The sequence below is a fragment of the Epinephelus fuscoguttatus genome, linkage group LG11, assembly GCF_011397635.1.
Source record: "Epinephelus fuscoguttatus linkage group LG11, E.fuscoguttatus.final_Chr_v1".
NCBI classification, from domain to species: Eukaryota; Metazoa; Chordata; class Actinopteri; order Perciformes; family Serranidae; genus Epinephelus; species Epinephelus fuscoguttatus.
The window spans coordinates 42,081,931-42,108,879 of NC_064762.1; the positions used below are offsets into that span (position 1 = coordinate 42,081,931).

A 26,949-nucleotide genomic window follows, 5' to 3' on the forward strand; every position below is an offset into this window, starting at 1 on the left:
AACGACACCACTACAGTGGGACTCGTCACGAACGGCGAGGGGACCCATTACAGAGAGGAGGTCCAGCATCTGGCTGAGTGGTTCTGCAAGAACAACTTGGTTCTGAACACCACCAAAATGAAGGAGATCAACCACACACACCCCCAATTCACATCAACGGTGAGGAGGTGGACACGGTAGACAACATTTGATTCCTGGGTCTCCACATCACCAAAGACTTCACATGGTCCCTGAACACCTTGCACCTGGTGAAGAAAGCCCAGCAAAGGCTTTTCTTTCTCAGGAAACTGAAAAAAGCTGGACTCTCCTCTCAGCTCCTTGTGAAGTTCTACAGGAGCACTGTGGAGAGTGTCCTCTGTCAGTGCATCACTGTATGGTATACCAGCTGCACAGCACAGAACAGAAAGGACTTGGCCTGGGTTTTAAAACAGCCCGGAGGGTCACAGGAGCTGTGCTCCCAGACCTGGATGCTGTGTATGCTGGAGGCCTACAGAGAAGAGCCACCAGCATCAGCACTGACAGAACCCACCCTGGATACCGCCTGTTTGTCCCCCTACCATCAGGGAAACGCTACCGAGCAATCAGGTCTTGGACTAACAGACTGAGGAACAGCTTCTTCCCCAGAGCTGTAGCCTCCATCACCCCCACAACCACCCACCCACCCATGCACACACAGTCACATGCACTACACTTCCAATAAGCCACTAAGGACTCAGCCATACACTGTAGCACCAGTGCACTTTAAATCTGCTGCGATATGGACACCTGTGCAATATCTGCCTTAATTTTGTATATCTATATACACTTGTATTTATATACATATATTTGTGTGTAAATATATGTATTTATATATATATTACAAGAGTTCATACCCACCCTTATTTATAAACACCCTCTGTATTTTCAACACTGTGTGTTGTTTTACTGTGTTTACATTTATTTTATACTTATTCTAGCTACAGATGCAGCCACTTCAAATTTACATTTGGTCCGTGGTGGGACCGTGACCGATCCGTGACGGGTCCTTGTCATCACCTTGATGGGCTCATAGCTCTAATAAGATCTCCCGCGATGAGGAAGAGAAAACTGGGCCGACCGGTAACGCCCCTAAGTTTAATTTGTGTAAAGACCAGTTGCAGTGGTCTGTCTGCCCACCAGGAGGAGCAGTGAGTGTCAAAGCCGAAGCGGTTTACTGCGCCTCTTATTACTGAGAGAGCTTCCCACACAGAGCATATTTGATGATTAGCAGGCTACCATATAAATATTATGCTTCAGTGTTTTGTTATTCAAAATAATTGCATGAAAATTAATGCGCTGTGGCTGGGAACTGAGTGATATGCAGCAAGAACAAAACTGCGTTTGAATCATTAGTCTTAGCGACTGGGTTTATCTGCATTGGTAATGATAATAATGTCATATAGTAATAAATATAGTAATATATATTATATAATACCATTATTATGGCTACGTAAATATAATTTATGGTGCTGTTAGAGCACTCCACTCTGTTTACAGAATGTGCGAAAGACAAGAGCATTTTTTTAACCTCAGCGAAAATGTTTTTCAAAGACTACATGCTACTACAAATATGGACTGAAGCAGAATCTTTAGTTAGATAAAAACAGCTTGTGAATATTGGAAATAATTACATAGGCCTAGATCTTTTCTTTTTATAATTATCATTATGACGTTGGGACTGTTCAAGGCTCTGCACACACTCTGCCTCACTGAGCTGCTGTAATTTGTGCAACGGATGCTTCATATAATAACATAACAATATAGGCTATTATTTATCGTGTTATGTCATCATGTCATTTCTGTCTTTACGTGGTCAGGCGTTAACAATTCTCCTCTGCTCTCTGTATGGCGCACACAGACACGTGCGCAGACACACCTGACCCTAGCCCGGCGCAGTTTGTTACCTGACATAGTTATTATTATTATTGTTATGGACAGTGTGTAAATAACCATCAACATGCTGCAGGCAAACAGCAGCGTAGCACAGCACTGTATGCACTTGGAGCCTGTGTTGCATTCAGGCGGTGTCACGTAGATAACAACTTCCAGCACTTAAGTGACTTTTTACTTTTATTTTTTTCAATAAAACTGTATTTTCCTAAATCTTGAGACACCCCATATGTAAGCTAGACAGACCTTTCACCTGCTCATTACTGTGCACAAATGTACGTAGTCCTAAAGAGCCCTTCTGGTGCCAGTAGATCAGAGTCCTGCACGGGTCCAGTTTTCAAGATCCGCCCTGACCCGACCCAGCGACGTACAAACCCGCACCCAAACCGCAAACCCGCGCATCAGGCCAATTAGTACCGCAACCCTGTCCGACCCGTTGAAACACGACCCGCAACCCGTATATAAAGTAATCATTTTGGGTCACATTGGCTGAATATTGAACAGCATATTGCCACAGTTAAGGTGCCAGTGAGTAAACAACAACCTGAAGTAAGCAGCTCTCACAATAAAAACCTTCAGTTCCATCATCAACCCTCTGTGTTCTTCTCCCATATGAGTGTAAAAGCACTCATTTGTTACGTTTAACTTAATGCTTTTAAACTTTTAATCTATGTAAAGGAACTTTACATGTGTAATAATATTACTTTCTGTCCAGAGCGACGTTCAGCAGTTACGAGCCGTCACGTGTTTTTAGAATCCATCGAGGAGAGGAGTAATCCATCAGGGAAACACTTCAGAAACATTATAAAGTGATAGTTGTACGTTTTATCCACTTATTTCTCAAATACCTAAATAATTATTTACTGTTTTGGAAGCGGCGCTTATTAGACGGTGGCAGCCATGTTGATTCTGTCGTCCAATCACAAATTGTGTTATTAGATGGTGACACGAGTGTAAACAGCTGAACCAGTGACCGTTGCGAAATAGCGGAGGCGATCCTCAGAGAGTAAATAATGACCAAGATAGTTATCTGTAGTTTACCGAACTAATGACTGATGTGTTTATTTAAAACCCGCGATCCGACCCGCATGTTATTTTTTCCACCCAGATCCGAACCCGGGAAAAAAAAAATTTAAAAAAAAAACCACATGCAAATCAGCTGTTTTTGCGGATCGACCCAGTGCAGGACTCTGCAGTAGATAGAAACATTCCAGCATGCTGTGCTTTGCAAGCCTACAAAAACGTTTCGCTCCTGTGGATTTTTTTTGTGTGCATGTTTCACCATACTGCAGGCTGAAATTGGCATTTCATCCTCACATGCAGCCATAACAACGGTCAAGCTGCACGTAGCCTGCGGAGTTTAACTGGAAAGCAGTGAAGTAGCCTTTAACTAAGGTGACATAATGTGGTCCTGTTTGTCTTGGAAGATGAGAGAGCTCAAACACATAATTAGCATTACCATGAACCTTTTCATTCCTTCTGAATGGGTGAATGTTGCTGAATAGGTTTCAGTCACTCAGATCATCCAAGTGCGCTATACAAACTTTTGATGCAAACATCAGTGTAGCCAGATCTCCCAAGACAAATAAGCAATCAGACCTGTGAAAACAAGCCCAAAACAAGGGAGGGAGAACAGGCTCTGATTGGAGGGAGAGCTAACCACGCCCACTTAGGAGACAGGAAGAGTAACCGTTTTCTTAACATTGGATAAGCCTACAGTTAGGTATCTCCCTTCATCCAATATCTCTGACATTAGAAAACAGATGGGATATCAAATATAGACTGATGTAGTACATTATATACACAGTAAACCTCTGGTAATTAAAATTTGCACACACAAATAAACATCATCCTGAATTCACAAATTCTTTGTTTATTATTGCTTGTTATGCACTCATCTAACTTTTTTCTTTTAGTTACAGGACTGACGTTTTCCTAACCAGAAAAAAAACACATTACCCTGCTCTGCCTCTGATTGGCACTTACTCCTTGCCATCAGGTTCAGAGCCAATTAGTAGCAGGATGCGGGTGGGTAAAAACTCTGCTGTCTCCTGTGTGTATGGGGAAAGGGGAAGGACAGAGGGAACAGGCAAGACAAACTATGCTACGTTTAAATAACATATCGAAAATATCTGCTTGACAACTTTTTATGGAGCTGGGAACAAGCCCAAATAAGCAACTACACTACACTAGAAACAAGCCCCCCCAAAAAAACGCGACCCGCGACTACCAATATTTGTAATCGACTTTACAGAAAAACAAGCCCAAAGTCGCTTATAATAAGCGGACTTGGCAACACTGGCAAACATTCATCAACACATCATCACTGTCGATGTCTGAACTACCTCATAAAAGGGACATTTTACGATTCCAGTCAAATCCAATCAAGCTTTATTTCTTAAGCACCTTAAAAACAACCACAGCTGAAACAAAGTGCTGTACATCAAGAGTAACAGTTCTTAACTCTAATAACAATTCTTCACATTATAAATCAAAAAAATGATTTTGTCTCGTAATGAATGTTATTGTTATTTTAAAATTTAAGTCTCTTAATGAGCAACTTTTTCGAAATGATTTGAGTAATTATTTTTAGGCACTAAGTTACTTTCAGAATGTTTCTCATTACTCTGAGAAACTAAATCAATATTTTTGGAGACCTGGGCCAGTACTAACAACATTTTAGGTTTTCCTTAATAACTAATGTGTTTATAACACTGATGCTGCAGCAGATAAAGGTGGTCATTTTGTTTGGCTGGGAGTTGGCTGGCAGTTGGCTGGCTTCCGGCTAGCGTGGGAAATTTGAAGTGGCTGCATCTGTATAGTTCTAGTTCATCCTCTATGTTTTTTACATTGTTTTATAATCTTAGCTATAGTTCTATTTGTTTATTATAGTTCTGTTTTTTTATTATAGTTCTAGTTTTTTATCCTTTTATCTTCCTTATTGCTGCTGGACTGACTGTCACCAATGAAGTTCCGTTGTATTTTTTTACAATAACAATACAGCCTCTTATGTTTTATGTTATGTTATGTCTTAGAGTTAAGATGCAAATCCCACAATTTTTCTCTCTTTCAGTATTGGTCCTCTGATATGAGAAACTTCTCCTGGACTGTAGCAGGACAATTAGCAAAGAAGAAGTAAACTTCCTCTAATTTCATGTTTCTTCTTTGCCCCTCGTTGTACCTTTAGCACTGTCTTGGCCATCTAACATTAAAAGGATTGAGAATAATAATGTTTAGTTGTTAAGATTACAATCATTTTAACCCCGGGTTTTCATGAATCACCAGCACTTTTTAAACAGGAATTGTGCAAATTTGCAGGAAAGCCCAGTCAGTCTTCTCTCAGCATTGGCAGTATAAAAGCAAAATTGGGAGTGCAGCAAAATGCCTACACCTACCTACTTTTGCTGATACAGAATGTGCCTTTTTCGGGGCAATGGGAGGCGTGAGCAAGTAACAAAACGTGTAGCTCAGTGTGTGACGTAAACAGTGACATGGGAGGGAAACCACGGCTGGTCTGTCCTTCTGCGATTCTCTTGTAAGTCAGCCCATCCTTCACTGTCCCCATCAGTGGTCTCTTTGTTTGTGAGGGCAAGGAGGGCACGCAATTCCTTGTCTCCCCAGTTGCTCATCTTTACAGTGTCTGTCAGGTTTGCATTTCCCTCTTGCTACTAGCTGCTCATTCCTGCTATCAGCTGTTTTCTAGTCCACTGCCAGTGGATCGCACTTGCGGCCTTATCAACAGCTCTTCCCACCAGTCATCAGCAGCCCCTCCTGTGGCGGAAGGCTGCCTCGTTCTTTTTAAATCAAAAAGGTTCCGCCAATATGTCTACGCTACGAGGTGGAAAATTGGGCACCTCGGATCAACTTGCCAATCCAGCTCTGTGTGTCTAAACGCTCGCAGCTTGCTGGCAAAACGGCCCAACATTTGCTGAAAATCTGGCAGTTTAAAAGGGGCTACTGTGAAACTGCTGTTGAGTTGTTAGCTAATGTAGGTTTGTGGTTACTTATGCTAGCGCCAAACACTGCTGCCTACACTTTACCAGAGCTCCACAGCGTACGACTAGCAACCTGATGAACCTGACTCTCATCTGTTATACTGACAAACACTCTAACAACAGATAGCCTACATATGGTTGCAATGCTAAATAAAGTCGTAATCCAGAGTTGTTTTATTTAATCGTAGCGTTAGCTCATCGCGTTAGTGTTACCGTTACTTCATCAACACTCTGTGTCTTCACCATCAGTGTGTACACATTAGTTTGCAGAGGGAGAACATATTTTTCTGGGTTCAACAGAAAAATGACTGCCTAAACTTTATCTCCTTTACAGCAGAGCGAGCAAAATGTCAAAGACCAAATTCAGCATACTCTGAATAATAGGAATACAGAGCTGCCTATGTTCAATACCAAATTCAAAACAAGCATACATAGCTTATTGTACCAACTTCAACAAAAATGCTATGTAAGCTGTAGGCCTACCTACTGAACATTTTATAATAGTTAAGTTAAAGGAAGAAGCAAAAAACAGGCTCAATCTTACCTCACTATGAAGTCCAATTTCAGATTACTGTGCGTGGTGTGGAGTCATGGAGCAACGGTTAAACAAGAACTCCAGGAGAGGGGTTAATTTACGCTCCTGAACACCCACTGAATGAACTCCAAAATATTACTCTGACAATTAGCATCTCTCAACACAAACCAGAGTTAAAGTTAAAGAATAAACTCCACAAATTTAACGCTTTCACACTTTTTTGCCAAACTACAAGATTTTTCACTCCAAAAATTTGCTGTGTAGGATTGGCTCTAGCTGGAAAATTAATTTTACTCATTTTGCTATGTCACATCAATCACCCATATAATCTACTGGTAAAGTTAATACTCTGATGAATGCTCTGTAATGAACAGGAATGGCTCTGTAGTGCAGGAAAGGGGAAAAGGAACAGGTGTGTCCACGGTGTGACTGCCATGATGTTACCTGCCTGTTTCCTATTCTGAAGGTGTTAAAGTCCTGGATTGAGGGCCGGCTGGCACCAACGATTCTGTCTGCAGTCCTAACTGTCCATTAAAGACTGTCCCTGTCCTGATTGGTGTTGATCTAAACCACACAGTGATGGATGTGTGGAGAACAGACTGGATCATTAATTAGCAGCTCCTGAGGCAGGCTGAACTTTCTGAACTGGCGCAGAAAGTATATCCTTAGCCTGGCTTCTTTTTATGTCGGACATGCACATGAAGTCCTGGAAAACTGTGAATCCCAGAAACTTGCAGGATTCCATAGCATTAGCGCAACCCTGAGGCTGCCACCCATGGCACCATCTACTCCATGATGCCATCTGGAAAAAGAAAATGAAGCAGAAAAACTGCATTTGGAACCACTAATAGGAGGGATAAGAGGAAGATGATGAGAAAGAGAAGAAGAGGAAAAGGAAGATGAAGGGGAGAAAAGAAGAAGGAGAAGAAGAATAAGAGGGGATAGAAGAAGAGGAAGAGGAGTTGAAGAAGAAGAACAACAACAACAACAAAAGGCAGAGGAAGAGTAGAGGAAGCAGAAGAAGAAGAAGAGGAAGGGAAAAAGGAAGAGAGGAAGAAGATGAGAAGAGGCAGAACAAAAAAAGAAAACAAAATATTAAAAGAAATAAGTTTCCACAGCTGGTATGTCAGTAAAAGTTATCTGTGAATACACATTAGTTGTTAATGTGGATCATTAGTAGATCTGGATCATATTAGTGGCTTATAAACTGTCTGTAGTGCTGTGTACATATTTTCACTGAAAGAGACAACTGTTTCCTTGTTGAGTTCACCATTTGATATAATGCAGTACTCTGCCTTAATGCCACCAGACTTTTAAAGATGATGACAGGGTGTATTGAGAAAACCGACACATCACACATGGCCATCAGCTTCCTAAGAAGCCTAGACACTGCCATCTTGGCCACTTTCTGAACTCTGACCTTTGACTTCCTGTATATATTGGTCCAAATAAAGCTGATGTGAAGGCCTCTATCCACACCTGATTTTCCTTATTCAAGATTTAAACAGCAAGTGCGCTCAGCCAACCACCCTTCCAGGGAGTAAACGTCCATCCACTTGGGGGGCTCAAAGAGTGACCTGTGATTCACAGGGAGAGGATATACAGTACATATTTTTAACTGTGTTTGACAGGGCTGATCCAGAGCTTTGGTCACACTATGTCTGCAGACATTACCCCCATTCCTTCTGCCTGCCACTAAATGCATAGTGAAGTGATCAGGGGGAGCTCGTGTAACTGAACACTTTCCACTTGAACAATTACTGCCATTAGTGCAGGAGGGAAATAGATGGTGAGCAGATTTCAATCTCTGCTCAAAACAAGACGAATACATTGTTTTTCACTGACTGAGGCAGTTTGTCATGACATGATTTAGATTTAGATCTCTGGAGGTCTGCAAGGGCAGACAGATGGACAAATAAAACAGAAAGAAGAGTGACCCAGAAAACAAGAGGCATATACACAGCATGTATTAGGTAATGGAAGTGGGTGATGTCACCAGGAAATATGGGACAGCGGCTGTGTAACCATTTACTTAAGTACTGAACTGAAGTTTTGAGGTACTTGGGTTTTTTCATTTTGTGTTACTGTATTCTTCTTCTTCACTATATTTCTGAGGCAAATACCGAACGCTTTACTCCTCTACACATATTTGCAACACATTCTCACTCCAACCACATTACAAATAAACATTTGGTCTTTCCAAGTTGACATATGACGTGCAAGTTACCCTGAGTGTGTTGGTTGTTTACATTCTGAGATGGCAGCCTGTTACATACGTTGTGTTTTCAAAATACACTTCCTTGTGAATGATTCATAGTGCCAACTCGGAACTACACCTGTATTCAAAGAAGAACTCACATTCAGTGATGCCAGTTACTCTAGGCTATATGCCCTCAAAAATGAAAACCCATCTCTGTCATGACTTTTTTTTTTGTTTGAAAATAGTCAGTAGTCAGTAGCAATGTATAACGTAGCATGCTTATTTTGCATAATGGTACCTTACCACTTCATCTGTCCATGATGTCTGTTTGAGAGCATGTTGAGTGTCTGGCTTTTTCCCAGCAGACAAAATGACGTATTACGTGTTGCTAACAACATGAACAATGGCTGCTCAGATGTCCCAGTAAGATAGTGAGCAAGTATGAGCAATATCAGGAGCCCGAAACTGAAGCAGCAAAATGGAATTAAGCCACCATTTATCTCAATATTTCAGCTTCAGCTCCGAGCTCTGCATTGTCAATAGTGGAAAGAGGAGATTGTTATTTCAGCGGTGGCATGGCAGAGGCAGTGCCACCTGGATGCCACCAGGTTTTTTAAACTTCACTTGTAGTTCCTGTGAAATTATTTTCTGAGATGTATCCCCGGCCTAAATTCAGCTTCAAAGCCTCCTCTCCGGTGAGTAAAATGATGCTGGAGGAACGGTTTCTTTATCTCTATAATATTTCTACAATATGAAATTTTGAGAGTGTGTGATGATCATGAAGTGAAGTACAATATTCCTGCAAATCACAAAGTATAAATGTAAAGTCAAATGTATTTGATATTTTGTGCCCTACAGTTTTCTGTTATATTCCTGCACTGCTTCATGAAATTTGAAATGCTAGGTTATATTCTCTGATAGCTTGAACGCCCTGCTAATGTTAGGAGGGACTCTGTGTTAACGGCAGAATTTGTGCATCATTATGATGCAGCTTTCTGTCGGAGCTCTGACCCATATTTCAAACGGATAGGCGCTTGTTTCCGGCAGCCTTCAAAACGCATTTATCCTCAGCACAGTCGGCAGGGCTGAATGAATTAGGCCTGTTCGAGCGGCGCTCTTATGCGCTCCCAGAGAAATGAGAGAATACCATTCCGCTTTGTATTGCTCTTTATTTTCATCTTCCTCACATTAGCCGGGTTAAATTCTACTATTTGTTTGCAGAGAGGAAAATGAAGGTTATTTTCAAAATAATGGATCCATTAATGGATACAGTTTTAGTAATTATTTTTATCCGTGGAAAATATGATAGAAAGAGGTCCATGACTGTTGCCGTTTTCACAACCTAATTATGAACTGGAAAAGCATTTAAAACAGACCTATTGTATACACGCAGTATAAGCCTTCAATAAATGTTCCTTTGGTTTGATTAGTGCTCAGTATGCCGCTGTGTTTTACTGCGTTATTTGCTTCGTATTTTTTCACATAGGAATATCGGTAGGAGAAAAATATTTCGTTTTTATGGTTCATTTTTATATTTTACCTAACTATACCTAACGAGAAAAAGTGGAAATGATTTGATAAAGACCCGCGAAGAGGCCCGCAGCTCACACTCACCAGGACCCAAACATGATTTGCTTACGTCTGATTAGCGCAGTAAGTGATTACTTCCTCTATGTGACAATTTAAAAGGTAAATATGTTTGAAGAATATTCTGAAATTTGACGACAAATTTCAATCATTTAAAAAAGTCGGATTCAACCAAATATGATGACCAGTAAAATAATAATTCTTATTAAAATAAAGAAATTAAATGAAAAATAATTTAGACAGTAGGCCTAAAGCTAAAAAACGAAATCCTCCGGACTGGAATGTATATGCGGCGCGTGATTGTTGTCAATTAAAATGAATATTTATCAGTGACGATGATGAGGGCGCATTCGGCCCTCTGCCGCTCTACGACAGTCCGCTCCGGCTGCTGCTTCCCTCGTCAATACAAAGCGCAGAGGATCGTTACAGGCTGACAATGATAAATGTGCCTTTATTTATTTATTCTTCCTAGTTTCTGTATTTACTCATTTTCTCATGTGATGCAGAAGGCAGTCTGTCCTGGAAAACATCGGGAGCCGAAAGTAAATATCAAAAAATCATCAGCGTTTGATTGAAAACGAAGGGATTTATTCCATTCTAAGGAAACAGGACTCACCTTTCATTTTTCATTTCTCTACATCTTTTTTTCTGTCGCCGTCACAGACACACGCACACAGCAGCACAACGAACCACACGGAAACAACAACATGAAGGAAAAGCTGCCGCAGCCTCCGACTTCGCTCTCGTTTTCTTGAACTTTGTAACTAGGCCATCCATCATTCCTGTCACCATCAATCGAATAACGGGACAACTGCAATCCCATCTCATATCGAACCAGAGCCGTCTACGTGACCTGCTCCACCAACAAATGTCGTTGCCTTGTTTTTGTTTTTGTTTTTTAACGCAATTTCTCCAGCACCTTCACTGAGCATTCTGGTTGGGAGCTTTAAAAAGTGAGCCAGCAGGAAAATAATGAGGCCGACCTGCTCTGCACTTTCAAACACTGTGATGAATCCTTGTTTCGTCTTCCTTAATGAATTTTTATTTTGGTTTTAGTGCAGACTTCTTCTCTGTGTTTTGGTGCTAAAAACTATTCAAAACATTGTCAAAAAATGGAACTCAATCCGCAATCAGGTCAGATTCCCTCAGGAGTCTTTGTACCTCCAGTTTAGAAGAACAGGAAGAGGAAAGCAGAAGAAAGAGGTGCAGTGCTTGGAGAACAGAAACAAACACTCGGTTAAAGTTGGGGTTAAAAAAAACATGTCAGTGAAGCTCACTCTGACATCTAGTGATCACAAGCGCAAACATGGAGAGAACCAGCTAAATAAAAAAGCACAAATCTGTACAGCACAACAATTACAACGCTCACCGAGTCCTCATATTTAAATCAAAAAAAGATATTCAGTGTTTTTTTCTTTTGTTCTTTAAAGGAGAAAAGTGTGTGTGTGTGTGTGTGTGTGTGTGTGCGTCTTTGTATAATTTATTGGAGGAGGATGGGCATATAGCGTTTGGGGTAAAGCTAAGAGGTCAAATAAGAAAGAGAGGAGAAAGTGATCTTCCCTGTGGTCCGCCATTGTAGAAAAATAAATAAATAATTTAAAAGGAAATGGAGCAGATGTGTCAAACTGCTTCTCTTCACTATGAAGTCCTTTAAGTCATTTTATTCTCTGTGCAGCCGGTTAAGCTTCGAGTCTCTGCTGACTTTCAAGTCAAAAGTTTGTGGGCGGCCTCTGGTGCAGAGCATTGGCGTTTCCATGGTGATCCTCTACATGCGCGCACCGTGGGGCTCGGGCAAGGTGAGGTGAGGTGGGAGTGGTCAAGTGGTGTACGGTCAGGTGGGTTCGACGTGGCAGCTGCAGAGGCAGTTCTGGTAGGCCTACTGAGCTCCACAGACAGATGGGAGAAGATCCCTGAGCCAACCATGGAGGCCTGGACACACAGACAGAGGAAAGGGAACAGAGGGTTAGGACACAGAAGTCCAAAGACTTAAAAGACTTTCTAAAAAATTATTCATGGGGTTAGTGGATAATAGTTAAAATAGAGAAGTTTCTCAGCAAAATCAATAACATCAAGCAATAACATTTTTGACATTTTGCATGGAATTTAAATAACCTACAATATAATAAAATAATCTGACCACTAAGTATCACCACAGCTTTTGGATAAATTGTGTTGGTTAAACTCAATAAAATTCTTAAGCTCAGAGCAAATAATATTGGTTGTACTAAAATAATTGGGCTTGTCAGATTATAAAATACTTAAGGCCAGAGTTGGAATTGCTTAAAACGATGCATGCAAATTGCTTAAAACGATGCATGCAAATTGTTACCTTTTTTTTTTTTTACTTATACTGTGTCATGCAATACAACTATAATTGCCTGGTCTTACACATGAACACAAACCACAACACACACACACACAGTACATTTCAAACAGTAAAAACAGCACTACCAAAAATGATAAAAAAAAAAAAAAAAAAGGAAATTCTAATTTTTTTAATTTTATTTTTATAGCACATTTCGACAACAAGGCAATATCTCCCACAAAGTCCAGAGACAGTTGATAAAGCACACGGGCTGCATAATTGAAAATGACAAACTCAGTATATTTGTATATGAGTTGTACCAAGTTCAAACAAAAAGTTACTTTTTTCTTTGTTTTACTGAAATAACTTCAAAGGCCATACGTATAACAATGATCTATGTATTCCCCTGAAAAAAAGATTAAAGTCTACACCTAGAGACATTTCAGACTATCCTGACCTCCTCTCTGGGAAACACAAGTTGAGAGACATCAGATTAAACACTTATTAATGTCCACGTTTCCCTTTTATTCTGGGTTTTCTGGTTAAACATCAAAATGAACATCTTTGATAGTGTGCATAGTCTTGTCAGACCATTTCACAAACACTTTTCAGCCATCATATTTTGTCAATGCCAGAAGAAAATGGGAGTCAAATCCACCTCTCCCAAATCCCACAGTTTACATTATTAGCAGCTTTCTCTCACTTAATAGAAATCCATCAATAATAACAGTATGAACAGCAACTCTTCAGTAAGCAACTTTGAGTCTTTGGCCCTTTTAGATGGGACAGATAATTTAGGACTATATTTCTGCTGAATATGTGTAAGTCTGTCATGTTGTTAATATAAGTCATGGGGCAGGATCCCGCCTATTAATTCTGACCTCATACTTCAGAAGTCTAACTTCACTGTGAACCCCAATCCATTCGTGACACAAAATTTTAATGTAGAGGCTACACAAATGTCCCAGATTGTCAAAACAACATAGAAAATGTATGTTTACTTAACTCATTCCTTGTGAGCTTGACATAATGTTTTTCAAGTCAACAATTTTTTTTTTGTTGTAAAACATTATCATTGTGTACTTAACATATTTTTTTAAGTTCAATAGAATTTAAAAAATGTTGTAAAAATGTGTAGTCATTTTTTATGTTCATATGACACAGAATTAATGCTCAAAAAAGTTATGTTAAACTGACATAAAATTCAAATTTGTGCTCAAACTATGCATATTAATTTTTTATGTAAAAATCTGGAAAACATCAAGATTTTCCTAACTGAATTTGTTCATACTCTGCGAATAAGTTTAGAACTACCTTAGACCATACAGGCACAAATGATGAAGGCCCGGCTCTTACAAAATGTAAAACACCTTTGAACTAAATGCATAACATAGGCCCACTAAAACTGCATTCATTACAAATGGCTTTAATAGACAATGACATTAATTTACATTAATTTTCCGCAATATTAATTTACTAATTCATTGGCCAAATGTATTAAAAACAAACAAACAATGAAACTGACACCCTTCCATCCTTAAGTTAATCTCATAATTAAAATATTTAACAATAAAAACTGTCCCAGTCCCAGCTTAGAGTGACTTTATAAGAATATCGATATTGACATGTAACAGTTTTGTTTTTTCTTGTTTTTATTTACTTAGTCTATAATGATCAGCTACTCCCACTTATTTCTAGTTGTGCATATATACAAGGTATATAAAAGATTCTGATTTACCTCCAAGCAGGTGCTAAGATGGCATATGAAGCCTTGCTGGAGGCAGCCTGTGTCTTCAGGAGAGTGCACATCTTCAGAGACTGACATAACAGGTTTGAAGAGAGTGAATAAAGGCTTATCAAGGTGTGAGAGTATGCTTAACACAAATAACAGGAACGAGCCTATCAACTTCAAATGCTTCAGATTCACCAACGTGCATGTTGGCACGAACAAAAATTGGCCGGTGCGCAGGCCTCATGAATCTGACTGTAATTTTTTTGCTTATTTTCTGCATACAGTATTTCCATGCACAAATTAGTGAATGGAAAAAAAATCTGGTCCTCTAATTAGGATCCAGGAGTTAACATAAAAAAGTGAAGCTTCCAAGTTCCAAGATTTTAAGTTGTACAAGTTCCCTGATTAGAAGGTTTGAGACTAAGTTGGGAAAAAGATGCAGGTGAACAATACTGGAGAAGACATCTGGACAAAGTTTGTCGTCTCTTAGCGCAGTCGTTCATGTGAAGCTAAACTGCTAAATAGAAGCTACCAGACCACTATTGGACATATTGGACAACAGGTACTGTATATTTCACATACAGTACCTGTTAGCAGGACAAACTGATCTGCTCTGCATAACACACCAGGGTTCCCTCACAAATAGACAAGATGTACATTTTTATTAGCCTTTGGAAGCCTTCTGAAACACGCTGAGGCAAGTCTGATGGAATTACCAGAATTGTCTAGAGCAGCCATGATCAGCCGGGGTGGCGGCCTGGCAGAGATCTGCACTCTACTGAGTGCACTTTTCTAGTTTTAAGGAATGGATTGAGATGGTGACAGAAAGGGTTTAAACAAGTTACATACAGAGAAAAGAGGAGAGAAGATATTTTCAAACAAGTCTGGGGCTCCTCTCTGGCCCTATGACAGAGAATGTCTGACAAAATTTGTACTGGCAAGGGGGAGAATGAATTGGTAGATTCTGATGTAACTGGCACTTTTTCTTCCGTTCTTTTGTCTTTATTGGAGTGTTTGTGTGTTGCCCATGATGGTGTGTCCTGCTGAAGCTGTATTCAACAGGTGCACACAGCCTGGGTTCATTAAAATGTCTGTGTTTGTGGAATTAGTTCTGTTTACTTTTAAAAAAAGAGGGGACACTAAGCATGTTGTGAATGTCATGAGGTGTTCTGTAAAAATGAACCATTTCCTTTAATATGATCACTGCCTTCAAGAGCTCATGTATTATCTATTAGAGAATATTCTATCAAGGGCTTAACCGTGAAATTCTAAGTTACCTGACAACAATTTTTACCTTCATTTTGAAAGAGGGAAGCAGATAAAGTGAACCTCTTCTGTGGGACTGTTTTCATCATGATTTTAATGTTGAATTGTTTTAATGAGCAAGGTGGGTGATGTTTCTTTTGAGCTCTTTATTGGTTAGATGTTGATATAAATATACTTAAATGTTAAAATGTGTAGGCTTTCAGTTTCACAAAAGAATTGTAACTGCTAGAGGGTGAAAGGTAAATTAAGATTTTTTTTTTTGTCAAACCAGTGTGTCAATTCTGCATTTTCTTCAAAATTCTGACTGTCTCAATTCTCATTTTTTCATCTTAAAAACTTATTTTGGTCTTAATCCTTTTTGCATCATATTGCATCTTAAATGAACTGATGTGCAGTATAAAGCATATGGTGGAGTCAGCTGTATTGTGCAGCAGAGTAAAATAGTGCAGATTCAGTCATGTATTCCATAATGGTTAAATGTTATGTCTCAGGCTTTATCGTGCATGGAAAACCCTCATATTACTCCAAACATGGCTCTCTTTCTTCCTGCAGTCCTGAGGAGATTTACTGCCGCAGTCAGCATACGCTCTCGCCACAGATCAAATTAGGGGAAGAAAAAACATCCGGCTCTACTGAGCTATTACTGAAACTAGTCAATGATCATTCAGTGAGAAATAATTTGATTGAATACTCTCCAAAAATATGAAGGCAGCGTTTCTTCAGGTTGAGAGCCTGATGTCTCTATGCAGATCTAGATATATATTTTATTTATTTTTTTAGATGAAGCATCACAATCTGCTCTTTGAACTTCATTAGCAAAGCCAGGGGAATTACCAGACAGGGAAGAGGGAAAATTGGCCTCAGTGAAAAAAATGAAGCAAATGCAGCTCCTATTTACATATAAAGAGCTCTATTAATCAAGGTAAGTGTCATTACAGCGTGGCTCATTGAGCAGTGGAGAGTGGGTGTTAAATAAAATTCTCTGTGCTCGGGTGCCTCCGGCAGGCGATATGTCTTGATTTGAGAACTGTCAGCAGGGCTGGGGAGCTGATAGAGGCTGGTGGAGGAGGAGAAGGTGGGGGAGGGGGAATAGTACCCCGATTCTTAATCAGATTGCCAGGGGAGAGGAGATGGAGGAAAATAAAAATGGAGGAAGAGGAGGACAGAGCGATGGAGAGGGAAAGAGGAAGTGATGTGGAGACAGGGAGGAATGTGCTTCACACACAGTCATTTTGATATTTTTCTTTTTTATTCTCTCCAAAGTCAAAGATGCACACAGCTGACTTCAGAACCAGTCTATGGACCAGGTGGCACAATCTTAGCTCTATCCCATATGCTAAAAGCATGTGTTTTCTCAAAACAAAGTGTCCTCTCGCCCTGAGCATTACTCACAGCACTACAATGGTGCTTTAGCATGTTTTCTCTCAGACAGTGTCTTACCTATGTGAAAGGAAAATGATTACAAATTGGGTTTCATTTTCTTAGTTATGTTTACCATTTCTATCACTCATAATAACAGAGCCCGGTCTCACTCCAAAATTGTCGAAATCTGGCGCGTGGGCAGTGACTTGCAGCATCAGAACAAAAAATGGCATCCTTAAACGCTGGCATGATAGGGGGAAACACGGTGGGACAAGGATGAAAGTTAAGGCTGTCAAAGTCCATGTGGGGCGGGCAGGAGGGGTGGTGGATGGGTCCAACAAACACTGACTTTCACCCAAAAGAACGGTGTTTGCATCCTTTATGATTCTAAAGCCAAACCCTGTTCTTTTTTCCTAAACCTTACCACGTGCTTTTGTTGCCTAAACCTAACCACGTGCTTTTGTTGCCTATAAACCCAACCATGTGTGTTTGTTGTTGAAGGGAAAAAAAAAATAAAAAATTGCAGTGTTGTACCAATTTAGTGCGTTTATTTTGAAAGAAACTGTATGTAAATGTTAAATTTCTAAAAAAAATTTCTAAGAAATTAAAGTATCTTGAAAGAAGACAATGCATGTAACAGTCACTCACGCTGACAGAACTGTTCCAGAATGTCAACAACCAGTGCACCCATATGTCAACATGGAAAGTCTATGACCAAGCATGTCAATATGTGATGAGATCTGAGTGAGAATGTGTTGGAAAACAGTGTAGAAACTCCCTGATCAACTGAGCAGTTATATTTGCTGAATATAAAATTAAACATCGCAGAGATGCTGTTTCAAACCTTCTCTACACTGTCAGGACTAAACTGTGATAAAGAAATAATATATTTTTTAAATTTGCCAGCTTACAAAGTAATTTACATGGACTAAAAATCTAAAAATATTGGAATCTCACAGTTAAAAACACAATATGTGTAATTTTCAACTATAGAACTTCCCCAGCTTGCTAAAAGCTTCCAAATTCCCAGACGAAACCCCCTCTGTGGTGAACTAAAAAAATGGATTTTGGAGGGTGGTAAATAAAACACATGCATATTATTTAAATTTTAATTACATATGTTATTCAGTAAGTGAAATAATTAATTATCAGTAAATTATACATACTCTGCCTCTTTGTTAACAGTAACAACTGCAACATAAATATATATAAAAAAATACACTCTACGATATTGTATTATGCTCTGCACTGCAGGCTAAAGTCAGTTTCATTCGTGGGAGTAGAGTGTGTTGAGCTGCACTGAAACACTGCATACTTCTCCTGGTTCTCTGTTTGCCAGGGGTTATCATTTGAGCATGGTGTGGTCAATTAGTCAATTACCAAAGCTGACATGATCAGTATTGTCTCCAGGCAGGAAGATGTGCAGTGGTTAGCACAGTCACCTCACAGCAAGAGGATTCTCGGTTCAAACCCACTGGCATGACCAGCCCGTGTCAGCGTGCCTCTCACCCATGTTCTCGCACAATGTGAGCTAAGACAGGCTCCAGCCCCCCTGCAACTCTGAACTGGATAAGCAGTTACTGAAAATAAATTGAGTGTTGCCTCCTGTGTATGACAATTTTTCAAGTCAGGCTAACCTTCCCTGAATTCATTAAATTAAATTACCTGGTTAGTCATATTAATACGTAGATAAATAATTGTCTACTTACAATCAGGAGCCAATATTACTCACTTTTTATAAGCTACCAGTTGTATGAGGTATTAAAAACATTTGGTTGTATTTACCTAATAAGTTTTAGTGTGTCATAGCTGTTAAATTTAGGTACTCTTTACTCAAGACATGAGATTAAGGCCCAATCCCAATACCCCCCCCTTGTCCACTACTCCTTAGCCCTTGGCCCTACCCCTAGCCCTGGCCCACTACCCCTTGGCCCTCGAAATGAAGCAACGAGGGGTAGGGGTTGAAATCTTTCCCTACGAATTGGGACACCACTCACTACGTCACCATGTCAGTTATGTTCACGCATACGTAACTATTTTAGACAGGAAGCCGTGAGCATTCTACATTTCCAACCGGCATCTACAATGGAGTCTCCAGTTGAGTTCATCCTAGCAATTGCGTTTGCTGTATTCATCGTGCTTCATTTGATGAACGACAGATGACAAAATGATATGTACAACAGGGGACTTCTGCTAGCTAGCTAGCGAGCTAACCAGCTAACATTAAGAGGCAGCATAGTTATCCTAGCTGGTGTGTTATTGTAATGTGAAAAATCCGACAATTTTACACAACAGGACAGATGGCAGACGCCAGATAGTGCAAGCTAGCTAGCTAGCTAACAAGCAACCTGAAGACAGTAACGTTAGCTAGCTGGCAAGCTTTCTGTCAACTCCAATCTAGACATTGTGAATAGCAATAAGAAATTGTTATACTGTTCTCTACACAAATACACAGTTATTCGAAAACGTTTTTACAAAAGTTCCATGTCTATTATACGTACATGTATGAACTTTTTTCCCCGTTTCTTGCTCGGTGGTAGCCATGGTGACGTCTACCCCTCGCTGGCAAGTCAGCATCTGAAATACCTCACTCCGAAGGGCTAGTTTCATACCCACTACCCCTCGTTATGCCCCCTACCCCTACACGCAAAAAGGAATTGGGACACCCCTACCCCTTGTGGAACGCGCAAATCTAGGAGTAGGGCCAAGGGGTAGGGCTGGGGGGTCGGGGGTTATTGGGATTGGCCCTAAATGTACTCAAACAAACTGAGTGCAAATTGTAACCTCATATTTATTGAGTAGATTCTATAGATTTGTTTTAGCAGTGGTGACTTTGGCCCTGTGTTGCACTCACCAAGTTAACTGAAGAGATGCGGGACAAATATGACATGGTTACAAACAAAGTTAATAAAATCAGCTGCTCCAAAAATCTATAGACTATCTTTATTATTCTAAGCTGTTATTATTACTGATAAAAATAGGGTAAAAATAAAGAAAACAAGCTGTAATTATCATAAGGTTTCCCTTAAGAACCAAATTTTAAATAACAATGTACCATATTGCCTTAAAATCGAACCACAAAGACAAAAGCAAAGACTGATGTTGTGAAAGGACTGCTGTGAATCTATATTTGTTGAGTTAACACGAACGTCATGACAGCAAACATCCAGGTCACAAAGTCATTTTTCAAGTCTAGATTAGATTGTTAAGGAAGGGGCAGTGAATGGGGGATTTGGTGCAGTCCAAAGACATGCAGATTGGGGACTAGGTTAATTGGTGACTCTAAATTGTCCGTAGGTGTGAATGTGAGCGTGAATGGTTGTTTGTCTCTATGTGTCAGCCCTGCGATAGTCTGGCGACCTGTCCAGGGTGTACCCTGCCTCTCGTCCGATGTAGCTGGGATAGGCTCCAGCCCCCCCGCGACCCTCAAGAGGATGAAGCGGTTAGAAGAATGAATGAATGAAGACAGACAGAGACTGGATTACTTACTTCACCCTGTCTTTTAGGCTTGCCTCAGTGGAGAGGATTTACATGTAGTGCCACTGCCCATCCATGCCCATGTTCATACCCATGCCACCCATTGGTCCTGGAAAATGTATAAACAAGAGCAACAAGATGACAGACCACTCAGAATATGGTAGAACTCTGAGGTTTCACAGAGAACATTATTCTCTACAGCTGCTGGCCAGCAAAGGTGTAAGTAAGATTCAGCATTGATGCTAACAGAAAGATAAAAATGCCTTTACTACAAAGTTAAAGGTGGTATAAACATATCTGCCACATAAAGGACACACTACTTCCTGCATTGGCACCAAACAATACATCATGCAGTGTATAACTGTCATCATTATAAGCATAAAACTTTTATTTCAAAGTGATTAACATTTAAAAAGACCAACCACAGGCTGTTGCCTTTAGGTGATGCTATAATGGTCATGGAAATGGTGCAACCAGAAAGATACAGATATATGTAAAAACAGATGAAACCTACATGGATTGTGTATGCACATAGAGGAGCACTTCAAGAAACATTGAGCTCTTCCCTAATTTAATCAATTGTTTGAAAGTCAGCTGACTACAGGCAGAAAACAATTAGGCCCTATAGAAATTTTGCCCTTGATGATCTGATAATTGTGTGGGTGATTGCTCACCTCCAGGTCGGAGACCCATGTGCTGCTGCCCATCAAGAACAAAACCTCCCATTGGCTGGCCATCTGGACTGTACGCTGTGCCCTGACTCACTGTGAGAGGAGGAGAAGCAAGACTGTGAGAGTGAGCTGCCCAGAGTTCCCACTCTGATCACTCTGATGCTGTACACAAAGTCATGCCCACATCCTGCACCTCCTTCATGCAACCCATAGTCTTTTCTGATACATATTCTTTCTCACTTTTCACTGCTGTTATCCACTCTGCAGCTGCAGTTGATTCGGCAAGAGATATCAGGAAGACACTTTGCATTTAATTTCACCTGAGCAGTTTGTTGAATGAAATGAAGTACCGTAAAACTTCACGTAAGAGCCCAGGCTATTTGCTTAAGTCAGTGAACTCAACAGGCAAATATTTGGTGGCGTCTTTATGGGACAGGCCTTTAATTCCTTTCATATAAAACTGTTGCTCAGCAAAGATGGGAAATACTCAAAAACTAATCAAATTGATTATTTTAACCAATATGAATATTACTGATTATGAATATTAAAAAAAAGTCTTTGAATGACATATAATTTATGAATCATTCATTTGATCTAGGTCTGACAGACAGCACTTCAGAGAGAGAGAGAGAGAGAGAAAGAGAGAGAGAGAGTTACTCATTTTACAGCACTCAAGGGTTACGGCAACCCAACATAACGACACCACTTTATCCTGTTAAGACAATACTCACAACTTGGAATATTTTTAGGAAAAACCCTTTTGACTGTTTTCATCAGTGGACCCTTACAGACTAAAGAGATAGGAATAACTCACTTTATGATTGCTTCAGAAGTAGGGAGTCACCACTATTTTTTCATCTCTCCTGTTTACAAGGCTAGCAAATCTCAATAAATTACTGTCTTTTTGGTGCTCATGGTTTCAGTAAAATTAACTGAATGATTGCATCGTGGAGAATCTAACCAAGCTAACACTGTGTAGCATCTCAATACTGACAAAAGTTCAAACCTTTGTATTTGCATGCATGATCTAAGCAGCTAACTAATGTTAGCTCAAGTGTGTTGCCAACAACCCTGTTATATATGTCCAAAGAACTTCGGTAAAACAAAACTGCTTGACAACCAGACCAGGCTTCTAATTGAGGCAGGGCCTTTATTTCTCAAAATGTGTAGTCACACCAGGCTAGGAAACAGGGACTGGGTGTTTACTTGGAACTAGGCTTTTAATTGAAGTTTTACAGTATTAGGTACAGTGAACAGTCACTGAACTGCAGTGTTACCTGCTCTGTTGGACTGGTCAATCATAGGTTGGACTATCCTCCTCCTTGCATTTATAAACCTGAAAAAGGAAGAACAATATCATGTCAGCTATCATACAAAAAGGTACATTTTTAGTGGAGATAACACATTCATGGAAAAACAAAAATCTTATAACACATCTACTATGTACCGAAATTAATCACTTGCTACTGTTAAGCACTCCTGACTTTGGAATGTATAAAAATGTTAGCATGTTAATAAGGATAATTGATAGAGTTGGTAAAAACAGAGATTCCACTTCTTCTGATAATGATGAATATTAAAAAAATAAAAGAAGTTTCACATTTTTTTTTTCTTGAATCTTTAAAGTTCTTCTAAGATTTGCATCTGTTCCACCCCACCCTTCCCTGTACCTCACTGGTCTCCTTGTCATGATTTACTGTTGAGTAAAGAATGCTCCTCCTTCATCTCAAGTATACAGCATTAACAAAAACTGTCAGTTTCATTGGGCAGCTTTTGAAGAACTGGAACACTGTGTGTCTCCAGGGATTTCACTAATAATCTAGTTTATTCCTAATGACATAATCTGGGGCCTTATCTTAAAAAAATGTATTGATTTGGGTTTAGCCTTGTAGCCCTAGGCACTGATGATGAGGTTAACTGCTTTGCCAATGTTTTGCCATTGACACCATGCCTTAAATCCATCAAACAGGCAGTGCTGGGAGCTTGCATGCTTTGACATCTGTATTGGATAGAGCCTCGAGTTAAGCCTGTGGTCATCTTGCTCATGGATAAGCGGTAGGGGGCTGTGTAATTAGGCCTGTTGGAAACCTGATACATTTAAAAGCAAACTCTTAGGAGGATTTGAGAGGAAGATAAGAGCAATGTAGCAATGTAATTCTAATTAATCTAAGTTTAAACCCCGTCACAGGCTGCCCCCAAAATGATGACATGCAGAACTGTGCCATCTGAAACTAAATCCATATTGTGTCATTTTTTTGATTGGAGCTGTTTCTAGCTAAGCGGTCTACAAAAGCAGCTAGTCTGGAGCATGTTTTAATCTTTCTTTTGGCCGATAACTGATACCGGTATCAATATATCAACTTTTTTCCTCTACCTTATTTAAGTGATCATCAAGTCTCTTCTGTGGTGGAACTGACATTATATTATGCATGTACACTCTTATCTTGATGGCCCACCAGCAGATAAAGACATGAAATGTGATACTTTTCAATGTATGTAATTTTCATTCATTGTGTAAATTAAAGGTAGGGTCTGGAGGATTTTCCAGTTGCTGTTTGTAAACACACATTCAAATTTGGCCCCTCCTATCAGGCTCAAGTCTCCTGGGTGTACGGAGCCTGGAGGTACGAAGAAGGCTTCACAGAAGAGGTTCAGGCAAGGCTCGCACTGGTGCACGCTCGGACACGCTCGGGCACGGCACCTGTGCTCTCTCATTGGCTGAGGAAATCTCTGCCCAGAAGCGGTCCGAGCTCACAAAAACATCAAAATACAGTTAAAGGGCAGGAGCTCTGCAAACAGAGTCACCACCACACGAGTGGAAGCCCATAGGTGATGATTAAGCAGGATTTCATTTGTATATGTCTATATTTTGTTTTGTTTGAAAATCTTCCAGATCCTACCTTTAAAAAGTTAGTTAATTCCAATTGTTCATTTTAGAGCCAGTATCGGCCCATACTGATGATGTGCCAATGCCAACCTGCATTCTTATTTAAAATGTTATCATGTAACAAGGCAGTGCTACTAGACATGGTCTAGGACAGTTTAATTTATGATTATGTAATTTAGCACCAGTTACAAGGAAATAGAAAGTTTAATTAGTACGCTTTGAATCAGTTCATTGAAATAAATTGAAAAAGTCTTTTTGTCAGTGCACAACAGGTCAGCTGATTCAAAAATGTGAAATTTACAGGCAAGCACACAATTCAACATAAATGAATGATACAGCTTAAAGAAATTGAAAAATGGATGAATATTTTTTTGGGTTTAACATTTATAAACTCAACAAAATATACTCTAAAAAACTATAAGGAATTACAGACTTTAAAAAAGATGTGAGCTAAAAATATATTTGTCCAATATGTCCACAGGTACTTAGGACTCGGTACTGTCCGAAAGGTATCTTTGATTATCTGTAACTGAATGTACTGATATCAAACACCTGCATTAGTCTGACAATGAAGAAAGGATTGATTTGATGATCATGAGCCAAGATTTAAAATTATGATAAGCACATTTTTTTTTTAATTTTTTATGACAGTGTGAGATAGCCCAACTGCCAGACAGAGTAAGTCAGTGCTTAATCAGTATGTATGTGACGTCCATGTCTTCAGTAACTCCAGACTGAGGTTAGAATAGAATATGTACTCTCAAGTCTTTTTTTTTTTTTTTTTTTTTTTAACAAAATGCATTTCACAAACCAAGACACATGGTTTTGTGCATGTGTGAGTATACGTAAGGGCAGTTAAATCTGGTGTTGGAGTGACTTACCAGTTGTTCACTTGAAGGATGGTGAGGCCTGTGTCTTGTGCTAGCTGTTTTTTCTGTTCCTCTGAGGGGTACGGGTGCTGGAAGAGACAGAAAGATAGTTCAATCAATTATAGCTGTCCAAGTAGATTTTCATCTGTAGAGTAACAAACCTCTTGATCTTCTTTAAAATAATAATTCATTGTGGTCATCACTATACGCTGATTTTCCATTCAGGTATAAAAATCTGCTTTCAAAAACGTGTTTTGTGTGACATCTGATTATTATTATTTTTTTGTTTGTTTGTTTGTTTTTTTTGTTCATGATCTGGAATGCATCCCATGTCCATTAATTTAAGTGTAAATAGTAGAAACATATGAGAAGAATCAACACTTACTCTGGAATCTGCAAAGGTTCAGACCAGCGCAGGATGACAAAAAAGGGATTTCAGCTCTGAACCTTTACATCTAAAAACAATCGCCTTACCACAGAACTACTGAGCTAATCAGCTCACCATGTACAAGCATAAAAAATACCCAAAAACATGCCTAGAAGGTTTTGACTAGATAAATTATGAATTGAATGATGTTCTGTTTACTTGAGGTAAATATATACCATTGGTATTACTTTACACATATTGCACATTTGAAGATTGGCAATTTGAGTTTGGAAATTGATAAAGGAGCACAAAATATTGCATGTTAAATTTTTAAACACAAAGATTTACAACAAACGTGCAGCAACATGTAGATGCACACACCTTGTGTGCATCTGCAGGCACAGGTAGTTTACTGACAACCTCCCAAATCCCTAAATTGAGAGTGGTGAAGTGTCCTAATCACTGCGCCACCAAGAATACATGGCTTTTAACCTCTTTAACCCTGTAAGACCCACTGTTGCAGAATTACAACAATTTTTGTTATCCCCAAAAAAATTTTTTTTTTTTGTGGTTCAACCACATTATCATACTCATTTGGTCCTATTGTTCAGTCTCAGAATGCTACTGGGTCATACATTTGTATATAAGGCCTGCCCTCAGGTCAAGAAGTCACACAACCTCCAGATTTTTGAGAGAGCATCATCCCCTCGATTTACTGGACTGGATTTATCTGATTGAAGTAAGTAAAATGCTTTAAAAACAATTTTTTGTGTTTATTACAGTGTCTAGAACATGTCCATATGTCGTCATTGTGGAAAATGTGCCTTACATTTTATTCAATTTCAATTCAATTCAATTTTATTTATAAAGCCCAATATCACAAATCACAATTTGCCTCACAGGGCTTTACAGCATACGACATCCCTCTGTCCTTATGAGCCTCGCAGCGGATAAGGAAAAACTCCCCAAAAAAACCCTTTAACGGGGAAAAAAAAGGTTAGAAATCTCAGGAAGAGCAACTGAGGAGGGATCCCTCTTCCAGGACGGACAGACGTGCAATAGATGTCGTACAGAACAGATCAGCATAACAAATTAACAGTAATCCACATGACACAATGAGACACAGAGAGAGAGAGAGAGAGAGAGAGAGAGAGAGAGAGAGAGAGAGAGAGAGAGAGATGCAGGTAATGACAGTAGCTTACAACAACATTATTGAAAGTAATAATATTATAGTGATAGTTCTGGCTACTGTGGTACAATATGTTGAAAGTATGTATTAATATCTGGCAGTATACAAGTGTGACAATAGTCATATGTGTATAATAACAGTAGAAGTATTTAGAGCTTGTTTTGTAATTGTTGCAATATTACAACGTTGGGTGAATATGGTAGTCAAAACAACCCTGTTTTGAGAGGAATGTCTTGAGAGGAACTTCAATTTAAATTTTCCCAATATAACTTTAAACTACACATGATTTACACATTCTAGCCTTATATTAGATTACATATTATTGTATTAGAAACTAGTGTGCAAAGATATATTGCCATATCTAATCATTTTCATTTACTTGTTTTCATTTAATGATTTCTAACCACCTTCAACACTCAGTATTTTCCCCTTATCACAGAAAGCAGGACTTTCTAACAAAGAAATTCTGTTTGTACATGTCTGCCCTTTGTCTTGGCTATTGATAAGAAAATGTTCCTATCAATTCATAGTCAAAGCAGTTGTGGGGGATGCTTGGGGGAGGACAATTTTTCCATTGTTCTGGAACAGGTGTTGATGTT

The 26,949-nt window shown here is 39.4% G+C and overlaps 1 protein-coding gene across 1 annotated transcript in view; it reads right to left on the bottom strand.

Moving 5' to 3' along the window:
- Positions 1-11,476: 11,476 nt before the first annotated feature.
- The window catches only part of meis2b (Meis homeobox 2b), a 56,477-nt gene continuing 41,004 nt past the window's right edge, over positions 11,477-26,949 (bottom strand). Inside the window, exons 9-13 of the mRNA XM_049590703.1 lie at positions 24,807-24,883; positions 22,316-22,374; positions 21,042-21,131; positions 20,380-20,476; positions 11,477-12,154 (exon numbers count right to left, since the gene is read on the bottom strand). Coding sequence (XP_049446660.1) covers positions 20,418-20,476; positions 21,042-21,131; positions 22,316-22,374; positions 24,807-24,883 — 285 coding nt within the window. The 3' untranslated portion in view covers positions 11,477-12,154; positions 20,380-20,417. The remainder of the gene's footprint in view (positions 12,155-20,379; positions 20,477-21,041; positions 21,132-22,315; positions 22,375-24,806; positions 24,884-26,949) is intronic.